At 34.3% G+C, this 13,005-nt stretch overlaps 1 protein-coding gene across 1 annotated transcript in view; it reads right to left on the reverse strand.

Annotated features, from left to right (window-relative positions):
- Positions 1–10,342, reverse strand: part of LOC110266902 (receptor-like protein 12) — a 44,755-nt gene extending 34,413 nt beyond the window's left edge. The window contains exon 1 of the mRNA XM_021111957.1: positions 9,999–10,342. Within this exon, the coding sequence (XP_020967616.1) occupies positions 9,999–10,342 (344 nt within the window). The remainder of the gene's footprint in view (positions 1–9,998) is intronic.

The following is a 13,005-nucleotide window of genomic DNA, read 5'->3' on the forward strand; positions in this document are numbered from 1 at the left end:
GAGGAATTTCCTCATGCTCTTGTTGAGGTCCATGATCTCTTATTTGCTCCATCCTTTTCTTAGTGATGGGCTTGTCCTCTTCAATGAGAATGTCTCTGGCCTTAGGTGTCCTAGATGGTTATGGAAAAATAAAAAGTAATGCTTTTACCACACCAAACTTAGAAGGTTTGCTCATCCACGAGCAAAAGAAGAAAGAAAAATAGTAGAAGAAGAAGAAAATGGAGGAGATGGAGGGTGAGGTGTTTTCGGCTAAGGGTGAATTTAGGGTTGTGTTGTGTGAAAATGAAGAAGGAATGAGGGGTTTATATAGGAGTGGGGGGAGGGTGAAGTTTCGGCCATTAGGGTGGGGTTTGGGAGTGAAATTAGTTTGAATTTGAAGGTAGGTGGGATTTTTGGGGAAGAGAGGATGGTTGTGAGTAGTGAAGAGGTGATGGGGAAGAGTGATTAAGTTGATTGGTGAAGGGTATTTGGGGAAGAGAGTCATGAAAAGGTATGAAGAGGAGAGAAAAAGGGTAGGTGGGGATCCTGTGGGGTCCACAGATCCTGAGGTGTCAAGGGTTTTTCATCCTTGCACCTTTTAGACGTGTAAAATGCCCTATACATGCAATTCTGGCGTTTAACACCAGACTGCTGCCTGTTTCTGGCGTTAAACGCCACTTTCATGCTCTGTTCTGGCGTTTAACGCCAGGTAGATGCTTGTTTCTGGCGTTAAACGCCAGACAGATGCTTGTTTCTAGCGTTTAAATGCCAGACTGCTCTCCTCCAGGGTGTGCTATTTCTTTTGCTATTTTTCATTTTGTTTTTTATTTTTCAATAGCTTTTGTGACTTCACATGATCATCAACCTAAGGAAAACAGAAAATAACAATAGAAAATAAATAAATATAATAAGATAACTTTGGGTTGCCTCCCAACAAGCACTTTTTTAATGTCAATAGCTTGACAGCGAGCTCTCATGGAGCCTCACAGATGTTCAGAGCAAGGTTGGAACCTCCCAACACCAAACTTAGAGTTTGAATGTGGGGGTTCAACAGCAAACTTAGAGTTTGGTTGTGGCCTCCCAACACCAAACTTAGAGTTTGACTTTGGGGGCTTTGGTTGACTCTGCAGTGAGAGAAGCTTTTCATGCTTCCTCTCCATGGTTGCAGAAGGAGATCCTTGAGTTTTAAACACAAGATTGTCCTTATTCAGTTGAAGGATCAATTCTCCTCTGTCCTTATCACAGCTCTTGCTGTGGCTAGGAAGGGTCTTCCAAGGATGATGGATTCATCCTGATCCTTCCCAGTATCTAGGATTATGAAATCAGCAGAGATGTAAAGGCCTTCAACCTTTACTAGTACGTCCTCTACTTGTCCATAAGTCTGTTTTCTTGAGTTGTCTGCCATCTCCAGTGAGATTCTGGCAGCTTGCACCTCAAAGATTCCCAGTTTCTCCATTACAGAGAGTGGCATGAGGTTTATCCCTGATCCAAGGTCACATAGAGCCTTCTCAAAGGTCATGGTGCCTATGGTACAAGGTATTAAAAATTTTCCAGGATCCTGTTTCTTCTGAGGTAATTTCAGTTGATCCAGATCACTCAGTTCATTGGTGAGCAAGGGAGGTTCATCTTCCCAAGTCTCATTACCAAATAATTTGGTATTCAGCTTCATGATTGTACCAAGGTACTTGGTAACTTGCTCTTCAGTGACATCTTCATTCTCTTCAGAAGAAGAATACTCATCAGAGCTCATGAATGGCATAAGGAGGTTCAATGGAATCTCTATGGTCTCTAGATGAGCCTCAAATTCCTTTGGTTCCTCAGAGGGAAACTCCTTGTTGATCACTGGACGTCCCAGGAGGTCTTCCTCACTGGGATTCACGTCCTCTCCCTCCCTTGTAGGTTCGGCCATGATGGTTAAATCAATGGCCTTGCACTCTCTTTTTGGATTCTCTTCTGTATTGCTTGGGAGAGTACTAGGAGGGGTTTCAGTGACTCTTTTACTCAGCTGGCCCACTTGTGCCTCCAAATTTCTAATGGAGGACCTTGTTTCATTCATGAAACTTAGAGTGGCCTTAGATAGATCAGAGACTATGTTTGCTAAGCTAGATGGATCCTGCTTAGAACTCTCTGTCTTTTGCTGAGTGGATGATGGAAAAGGCTTGTTATTGCTAAACCTGTTTCTTCCACCATTGTTAAAGCCTTGTTGAGGCTTTTGTTGATCCTTCCATGAGAAATTTGGATGATTCCTCCATGAGGGATTATAGGTATTTTCATAGGGTTCACCCATGTAATTCACCTCTGCTATTGCAGGGTTCTCAGGATCATAAGCTTCTTCTTCAGAAGATGCCTCTTTAGTACTGTTGGATGATTCCTTCAATCCATTCAGACTCTGAGAGATCATATTGACTTGCTGAGTCAATATTTTGTTCTGAGCCAATATGACATTCAGAGTATCAATTTCAAGAACTCCCTTCCTCATAGGTGTCCCATTATTCACAGGATTCCTTTCAGAAGTGTACATGAACTGGTTATTTGCAACCATGTCAATGAGCTCTTGAACTTCTACAGGCGTTTTCTTTAGGTGAATGGATCCACCTGCAGAATGGTCCAGTGACATCTTTGATAGCTCAGACAGACCATCATAGAATATATCCAGGATGGTCCATTCTGAAAGCATGTCAGAAGGACACTTTTTGGTTAGTTCCTTGTATCTCTCCCAAGCTTCATAGAGGGATTCACCTTCTTTCTGTTTGAAGGTTTGAATATCCACTCTAAGCTTACTAAGCTTTTGAGGAGGAAAGAACTTGGCTAAGAAAGCCGTGACCAGCTTATCCCAAGAGTTCAGGCTATCCTTAGGTTGAGAATCCAACCATATTCTAGCTCTGTCTCTTACAGCAATTGGGAAAAGCATAAGCCTGTAGACCTCAGGATCAACCCGATTGGTCTTAACAGTATCACAGATCTGCAAGAATTCAGTTAAGAACTAAAAAGGATCTTCAGATGGAAGTCCATGAAACTTGCAGTTTTATTGCATTAGAGAAACTAATTGAGGTTTAAGCTCAAAGTTGTTTGCTCCAATGGTAGAAATTGAGATGCTTCTTCCATGTAAATTGGAATTTGGTGCAGTAAAGTCACCAAGCATCTTCCTTGCATTGTTATTATTTTCGGCCAAGTTTTCTTCTTTTTCGAAAATTTTTGTCAGATTTTCTCCAGAGAGTTGTGCTTTGGCTTCCCTTAGCTTCCTCTTCAGAGTCCTTTCAGGTTCAGGATCAGCTTCAACAAGAATGTTCTTATCCTTGTTCCTGCTCATATGAAAAAGAAGAAAACAGAAAAGAAAATATGGAATCCTCTATGTCACAGTATAGAGATTCCTGTATATGAGTAGAAGAGAAGAATAAAAGGAGGGGAAGAGAAAAACTCGAACACAGAGAGGAAGATGATGTTCAAATTTTGGGTGGAAGAGAAGTGTTAGTAGATGAATAAATAATTAGAAGGAGATGAGAGAGAGGGAATTTCGAAAATTAATTAAATTAAAAATAAAAATTAAAGTTAAATTTCAAAAATTAAAATTGAAATCAAATCAAATTAAAAATTAAAACAATTAGTTAAATAAATAAAAAAAAGAATTTTGAAAAAGAGGGAAAGGATTTTTGAAAATTAGAGAGAGAATTAGTTAGGTAGTTTTGAAAAAGATATGATTGAAATAGTAAACTTTTAAAATCAATCAAAAAGTTAAGTGGTTAATTGAAAAATATTTGAAAATCAATCTTGAAAAGATAAGAAGTTAGAAAAGATTTTGAAATTGATTTTGAAAAAGATGTGATAGAAACTTATTTTGAAAAAGATTTGAAAAAGATATTTAAAAAGATTTGATTTTAAAAATTAAAGTTGATTACTTGACTAACAAGAAACTAAAAAGATATGATTCTAGAGTTTAAAGATTGAACCTTTCTTACTAGGCAAGTAACAAACTTAAAATTTTTGAATCAATCACATTGATTGTTAGTGAGATATTCAAAAATATGAAATAGAAGTAAGAAAAAGATTTTTTTTTTTTTGAAAATCATTTTGAAATTTTCGAAAATCATAAAAGAAAAATGAAAAAGACTTGATTTTTGAAAAGGATTTGAAAAAGATAGAATTTTCAAATTGAAAATTTGATTTGACTCATAAGAAACAACTAGATTTTAAAAATTTTTGAAAAAGTCAACTCAAATTTTCGAATTTTATGAGTGAAAAAAGGAAAGATATTTTTTTTTATTTTTGAATTTTTAATGATGAAAGAAAAATATCAAAAAGACTCAATGCATGAAAATTTTGGATCAAAACATGTGATGCATGCAAGAACACTATGAATGTCAAGATGAACACCAAGAACACTTTGAATGTCAAGATGAACATCAAGAACTTATTTTTGAAAAATTTTCAAGAAAAGAAAACATGCAAGACACCAAACTTAAAAATTTTTATTCTTTAGACATTAATGATTCAAGAATCCATATGAAAAACAAGAAAAGATACAAAACAAGAAAATATGAAGATCAAACAAGAAGACTGGCCAAGAACGACTTGAAGATCATGAAGAATGCAATGCATGAAATTTTTTAAAATAATTTTTTTAGAAAATTAGAAATATGCAATTGACACCAAACTTAAAACTTAACTCTAGACTCAAACAATAAACACAAAAATATTTTTTTTTGTTTTATAATTTTATTAATTTTTGGTATTTTTTTCGAAAATTATTTTGGGAAGAACAAAAAAGAAGAAAAAAATTTTTTTTGTATTTTTCGAAAATAAAAGAGTAAAAACAAAAAGGTTAAAATTAAAATAAAACTACTTAATCTGAGCAACAAGATGAACCGTCAGTTGTCCAAACTCGAACAATCCCCGGCAACGGCGCCAAAAACTTGGTGCGCAGAAATCGTGAACGTTCCTTCCTTGGTAACGGCGCTAAAAACTAATTACGCACGTTCATAATCTTAGTTCTTTGTCACAACTTCGCACAACTAACCAGTAAGTGCACTGGGTCGTCCAAGTAATAAACCTTACGTGAGTAAGGGTCGAATCCCACGGATATTGTCGGCTTGAAGCAAGCTATGGTCACCTTGTAAATCTCAGTCAGGCGGATTCAAATGGTTGTAAAGTCTTAATAATTAAAAGATAAATAAAACATAAAATAGGATAGAGATACTTATGTAATTCATTGGTGAGAATTTCAGATAAGCGTATAGAGATGCTTTCGTTCCTCTGAACCTCTGCTTTTCTGCTATCTTCATCCAATCATTCATACTCCTTTCCATGGCAAGCTGTATGTTGGGCATCACCGTTGTCAATGGCTACTTCCCGTCCTCTCAGTGAAAATGGTCCAAGATGCTCTGTCACAGCACGGCTATTCATCCGTCGGTTCTCGATCATACTGGAATAGGATCCATTGATCCTTTTGCGTCTGTCACTACGCCCAGCACTCGCGAGCTTGAAGCTCGTCACAGCCATCCCTTCCCAGATCCTACTCGGAATACCACAGACAAGGTTTAGACTTTTCGGATCTCAGGAATGGCCATCCATGGGTTCTAACTTATACCACGAAGATTCTAATATCTCGGACTCGGTCCCCTGTATTAGATATCCAAGAGATACCCATTTAATCTAAGGTAGAACGGAAGTGGTTGTCAGGCACGCGTTCATAAGTTGGGAATGATGATGATTGTCACGATCATCATATTCACATTAAAGTGCGAATGAATATCTTAGAAGCGAAATAAATTTGTATTGAATAGAAAAACAGTAGTACTTTGCATTAATCCATGAGGAACAGCAGAGCTCCACACCTTAATCTATGGTGTGTAGAAACTCTACCGTTGAAAATACATAAGTGATGAAGGTTCAGGCATGGCCGAATGGCCAGCCCCCAAACGTGATCAAAGGATCAAAAAATAATCCAAAGATGTAAATACAACAGTAAAAAGTCCTATTTATACTAAACTAGTTACTAGGGTTTACAGAAATGAGTAAATGATGCAGAAATCCACTTCTAGGGCCCACTTGGTGTGTGCTTGGGCTGAGCATTGAGCTTTACACGTGTAGAGGCTTCTCTTGGAGTTGAACGCCAGTTTGTAATCTGTTTCTGGCGTTTAACTCCACTTTGCAACCTGTTTCTGGCGTTTGACTCCAGAATGCAGCATGGAACTGGCGTTCAACGCCAATTTACATCATCTAAACTCGAGCAAAGTATGGACTATTATATATTGCTGAAAAGCCCTGAATGTCTAATTTCCAACGCAATTGAGAGCGCACCATTTGGAGTTCTGTAGCTCCAGAAAATCCACTTTGAGTGCAGGAAGGTCAGAATCCAACAGCATCTGCAGTCCTTCTTCAACCTCTGAATCTGATTTTTGCTCAAGTCCCTCAATTTCAGTCAGAAAATACCTAAAATCACAGAAAAACACACAAACTCATAGTAAAATCCAGAAATGTGATTTTTATTTAAAAACTAATAAAAATATACTAAAAACTAACTAAATCATACTGAAAACTATGTAAAAACAATGCCAAAAAGCGTATAAATTATCCGCTCATCACATACACACACCTTTATGCGTACGCACACTTTGAGAAAACTCTTCTGGGAGTGCATACGCACAACTCTATGCGTACGCACACAACCCTGTTTTTCAATAAAAGCCTTGTTATTAGCAGTTTTACCTTCCCGACAAGCTTCTAAACTTCCATAATGCTTGTTTAAGATCCTTTAGCTTTTTTAGGCTTTGAAACATAGAAAATATCATAAGTGAGTTTAACTAGATATTTTCTGGTAATGAGTTAGAAGACGGAGATGTAGGTTTCTGGTGTACAGAGGGATGGACTAGTTGGGTATCTGATGGTGTACTATATTGATGATGAACTTGTGATATTGAGGATGGATGATGAATTTAAGACTTGAAAATGAATGATTATGGTTAATGGAATGAGTATGAAAGGAAATGTGCTATGAGCAGTGGCCTCTGAGATGGACTATGTGATTGTGATATGCATTGTTCTCCGTCGTAGGGGCTGTGGCAGTCTTCTGCCTACGTTCGGATGTGAGGGTTGAAGCTGGGCTTCCCATCACATTTCGCTCTCATGGAGAATGTGGTAGGGCACTCATCCCTCGGAATTATTCCTCCTGAGCATGCGTTTTTCTCTCTGGTTGCAAGGTGGTAGGGCGCTAACCCACAGAATCATGCGGCATCTAGAGAAAGGTGGTAGGGCACTCTCCCTCAGAATGTTTCCCTCTGAAAGGTGAAGGTGGTAAGGCACTCATCCCTCGAAATTATTCCTCCTAAGTATGCGCAACAGAGAGACTAATCCGGGAATTTCCGTCTGGATTTTGTCTCAGGTTTGGCACTATAACATGGTAGACATTCATCATATGCATCTTCTATCTGCTTATTTCCTTTGATTACTTGAGTTATGCCTATTTGAATAATATGACTATATGCTAGCTGATTTACCTATTATACATGAATATTACCTGTGTATTACTTGTTTGCATATAGTTGTGATTGTCTGGCGTTGAGGAGGATCGGGAGACGGTGGCAATGGGATCACATGGAGGTTAGGTTGGCGAAGGCTGTGGGATACAGTGGTGTGATTAGTATTGGTTAGAAATTCTCCTAAGTTTAGATAACCCTGTTTATGGTGTTTGGTTTAAGTTATTTATTTTTGTTAAGCTTGAATATCTATTTGGTGTGAAGTTCTAGGATTGCCTTCAGCATTTCGGAACCTTACATCTTACATATTGGGCACTGTTACCATACTGAGAACCTCCGGTTCTCATACCATATGTTGTTGTTTTTTCAGATGCAGGTCGTAACCCACCTCGATGAGTTGTGAGATGGTGACGAAGCAGAGAATCTTATGCACTCTTTTGTATTTTGATTATTTGTTGTAATATTCTCTCTCACCTCTTTATTTTAGACTTTATAGCCTTAGAGACTTGATTTGAGAGATAAGTTATATAAGCTGTTTAAAACTTCCAAAACTCTTTTGTATTTTTAGTTTAACTAGCCAGCCTAAACTCCGTAGACTGTGACTAGTTCTCTTCTTGGTATTTCATACTTATATATATATATATATATATTGTTAATTTAATTATTACCTTGTATATCCTGAAGCTATCTACAAGGTTTTATGTATATTATGCCCTGTTCTGTCCATGCCTACGTGTTTAGTTATCGTGTGTGAACACTTCGCGTTTTATAATTCTGCCTTATGCGACATTGAGCTTTACTCCTACATCGAGCTTTTAGTTATATAAATTCTTGGACATATATTATATATTATAAATTTTAGAACTATCGTGACACTTTGTTATCCTTTGCCTTACGGCTAGAGGTAAGGTTTAGAGTAACGGGGTGTTACAAAAGCAAGCGAAAAAACATGAGAAAATGACAACAGGCAAAAAGCATATCTGGTAACCTTCACGACCACCCAAAAAAACATAATTTTCTCCTCCCAAATAATGTGTCACCTGCAAATTAAATCAACTAAATGGATCTTTCTTCTACTACTGCTACATTCAGTTCATACACACAAATGTACCTCTATGGCTTTCTTCACTTGAACAATAGCATATGTATACACCTGTAATTTAGAACTATGAAAGCAACTCAATTTGTTAGCCATCAACTCAGCATATATAATTAGAATAAATTAAAGACCATATATATAAGATATATAGCTAGTAGCACCACCATGCATATAATGAGAAGGCATGAATAATTGAGCCGTTCCCCATAAAACTTTTTTGTTACTCTACATTATTAAATAAAATAGAAAATAAAAATTGTGAAATGAATACACACTTAATACATTATTTAGAACAAATGTATATGTATGACATAAGCTAGAAGAAAAAGGATGCTTCATGTCAAATTACCTTAGTTTCATTAGTTTTCATTAGTTTCCTATGACAAACTCAACAGGTGCAATAATCAAAAGCAGAGTATTATTAATTAATCAAGGATAAACTATGACAAATTTAAAAGATTGAGTGATCACCTCCAAAGTTTGTCCATTAGAGGCTATATCCCTATCGTGGAAGCACAAAAAATTAACCCCAAGTTTGTCTATGAACTCAAAGTTTGCTCTCACTGTGTATACTAAGTAATCGTATATGCACTAGCTATTATATTATATATTATTGCCCTAAATCATGGCATAAGAGATTCATGAAATCATGTATTTAAATGTAAGAAATTAGTGTATACCAACGTAAATAAATAAATAATTATTTTTGCTTGTAAAAACTCAAAATATTAACAAATTTATTTAAAATAAAATTAAAAACAACTCCCTTATTTATTGGTAATGCCTACTCTTGCTGCTACTGCATAAATTAGAACCAGAGAGAGCCAAAATTAGAATCAGAAACAGAACAATAAATTAGAAAAGAAGCAAGAACAAAATTAGAATAGAGAAAACCAAAAATTAAAACCAAATCAGAACAAAACCAAAATCCCCAACAAAAAATTAGTACAGAAATCAATGGCGGTGAATCAGACGAGATGCGGCAAAGCTCAATGGAAAACGACGAGCTGGAGGAGAGGCATCAATGTTAGAATATACTAGAGGAGAGACTGGCTTAGAAGTTGCAACTAATGCTCATAGAAGTTAGAATACAGTGCTATAGTAACTAATGAAATGAAATACATGCTTACATGAATCTTTTTCAGTTCAGCCTCCGTGGAAGCTATTTTACTGTTCTCCCATGATGAAATGGATGAAAGCTTCTTCTAAGTTCTGCGAAACAAATTGATCTAACTCGGCAATAAATAGCTTGTTAGTTGAGATGGTATTATTCCTTGTAAAAAAATTAAATTGAGATTAAGATACTGCAACTTGGACAGATTCCCAAGTTGATAAGGGATTGAACCCTTAAGTTATTCCAATAAAGATTCAAGTATGTGAAATGTGAAATAGATCCAAATTGACTTGGAATTCTTCTACCAAAATCACAAAATGATAGGTCAAGATACCTCAAGCTAGAGAAGTTAGCAAAGAATTCAGGGATATGGTAGTCTTCAAAACCATTTGAACTGAGGTTCAAGTACCTAAGATGTTGTAATTCCACTAATGAGTTTGGAATCTTACCTCTCAAAAATCTTTGTACAGAGGTATATTCATTTTCGGTGAAGTCATAATCGAGACTTTGCACATGGCCAGTGAGATTGTTGCAGCCAACACCATTCCAATGGCAGCAATCCTGACCGTTCCACGATGAGAGCATGCCGTAATCATCAACCATGGCGGCCTTGAACTCCAGCAATGCTTGCCTCTCACTCTCAATGCAGCCACTCGTAACGACTCCAACATGCAACATCAAGTATTGTTTTTGTCCCAAACGTTGGGGTAAGTCATATTTGTATCCCTAACATTTAAATCGTCCTATTTGTATCCTTAACGTTTATAAAAGTGATTCAATGTTATCCTACTATCAATTATACTAACAAATCAGATTATATTTTTCAATTATTCTCACTTGGATGTATTCATTCTCAATTAGGTCTCACTTGGATGTGGTCGATTTTAATATTATATCCACTATTTGTGTTTAAATTCAATTATGTCCTTAGAAAAGTAAATTATGTAAATGTTGTAGGAATTAGTTTCAACATTTGATGAACTATTTTTTGAAGTAGATCATCGATTCTATCCCAAACATTTATATTCTAACTTCAAGAAGAGGTTTTTAAAACTCAAACTAAAGCGCTCATGATGTGTAATTGATGGCAGGATAACATTGAATCACTTTTACAAACGTTAGGGATACAAATAGAACGATTTAAACGTTAGGGACACAAATAGGATTTACCCCAAACGTTGGGCACAAAAACGATACTTTACTCTAATTTAAAAGAAACTAATATACCCTTTTTTATTAATTTTCAAAGACTAAAATATTTTTTTAGGATTAAAATTTTTTAATTTGTTGGTTTTAATTATTAAAAGACTAAAAAATAACATTTTTTTACTTCAAAAAAACTAAAATATCCTTTTAAAAGGACTAAAATGTTCTTTTAATTTTGTTAATTTTAGAAATACAAAAATACCCTTTTAGACTACGGTTTTTAATTGTACTGGACAAAGTTGTGTAATTGAATTAGAAAATAAAATTTTTGAATTTTATTTTAAAAAACTAAAATAGCTTTTTTCAAGTCCAGATATCATCTTTTAATTCGGCAATGTTTTTATCATGTTGAGATATATTAATTAGGAGTACATTATTAATACCGTTCTTGATTTTCTAAGACCCTGATAAAAAAATCTCACTTTTATTAATTAATGATAAAAATGACTTTAAAATATTTTGTGACGCGATAAACATACCCAATGTTTAATATATATTCTCAAAAACTATTTTAGAAATTAGTTTTTGTTGTGAGTTTTTTGTAAATATGATTAAAAAGTTGAGACATTTTTTTTTTAAATTTGATAATTTTATGTTAAGTAATTTTTTTTGCGATTTTTTGTCAATAAAAAGAATATTTTTCTTATTATAATTTAGAGGTCAAAGTTTTATCCAATTTTTTATAGGTACATTCTAAAGAGTTATTCAAATTTTTTTTAAAAAAAATTTGTATTAAATGTATAAATAATTTGTCAAATACAAAAATTATTTATCACCTTAACAAAATAACATTCTCTTAAATTGTCCTTTGTCACATTTTGTTACCATTATAAAAAATAAAGAGTGTTTTTATCGGCATTCTAAAAATTCAAGACAATTTTAATAATTTAGCCTATTAATTAGACACCTTAATTTAATAAGTCCTTTGAACTTTTTTCGATCCAATAAAAAACAGCTATAAACTTTTATTTCATTTATTTTAAAAATAAAAAAAGGAAGATGGGTTACAGGATTACAAGATTACAGGATATGACGGTGTGAGGTTTTAATTGGCTTGTGCAGAAGAGAACAGAAAACTGACAACGTGTGGCACTGCATGGCAAAATATACAGCTAATTGCAAGCTTTCTGCATTCTGTAGTTCACTTCAGTTCACACCAGCTGTTCATGTTTTTCTTATTGTTTTCTTTCTTTGATCCCATTTCAATTGCAATGCATTCTATAATATTCATTATCTTTATAACTATAAAGTTAGTGCAACAACTAATTTGAAGAAGCTCAGTTTTGTTTGCTACTGCAAAAAGTTGGAATATGATGAATTGGCAATGGCTCAAAGTCAATAAAATGAAAAATTTTGACCATAAATTAGTCACATGCTACAACAGAGTCTAATCTTTTTTGGGTCAAAAGTCTAACAACCCATTCCAAAAGAGTGGTAAGTTTTTGAAATATGTTATTCAACAATCAACACATTCCAACAGCTCTGTTTTTCTTATTCAACAGAAATATGTCCCCCAAGTGAGATTGTGACATCCCAAAAGTAAAGTTATTATTATTATTATTATTATTATTAGGAATTAGCCAACAAATACTCAACTTGTTAAAAGCACTAAAAATTCCTTAATAAGTTCTTTTAACTAAACTCTTTTTATTATACATAAACTAAATGTAGCCTTATAATTCACCAAGTTTAACAACCCACTTTATTAATTAAAAAACTAAAGTTATATTGTTGGCATTAACTATAATTTTTGGCATAGTAGTCAAGAATTTTGTTGAGTAAACTATTATTTTTTAAGATAAAAATTTGAGCACTTACAAATTTAAATATCTATCAAATAGTGGATCAATTTAACAAAATTACTACAAACGTTTGATAAAATTATGCAATGAACTATTAATTTTGAGTAATTTCATCAAATTAACTCAATATTTAATGAATATCTAGTTAGTTTATCTTATTTATGATTAGAATTGTCAATGATTAAATCGATATAAAATTCTAACCAGTAATCAAGTTGTTCTAGCTACAGGTTTGTCGATTTAAAAGTTCAACTAATTCAATCGCAGTTCGACCAATTCAATCGTGATTAAATCAAAATAATTGAGTTATAATAAAATAATATATAAAATTAT

This window comes from Arachis ipaensis, chromosome B09 (genome assembly GCF_000816755.2).
Source record: "Arachis ipaensis cultivar K30076 chromosome B09, Araip1.1, whole genome shotgun sequence".
In the NCBI taxonomy this organism is placed as follows: Eukaryota; Viridiplantae; Streptophyta; class Magnoliopsida; order Fabales; family Fabaceae; genus Arachis; species Arachis ipaensis.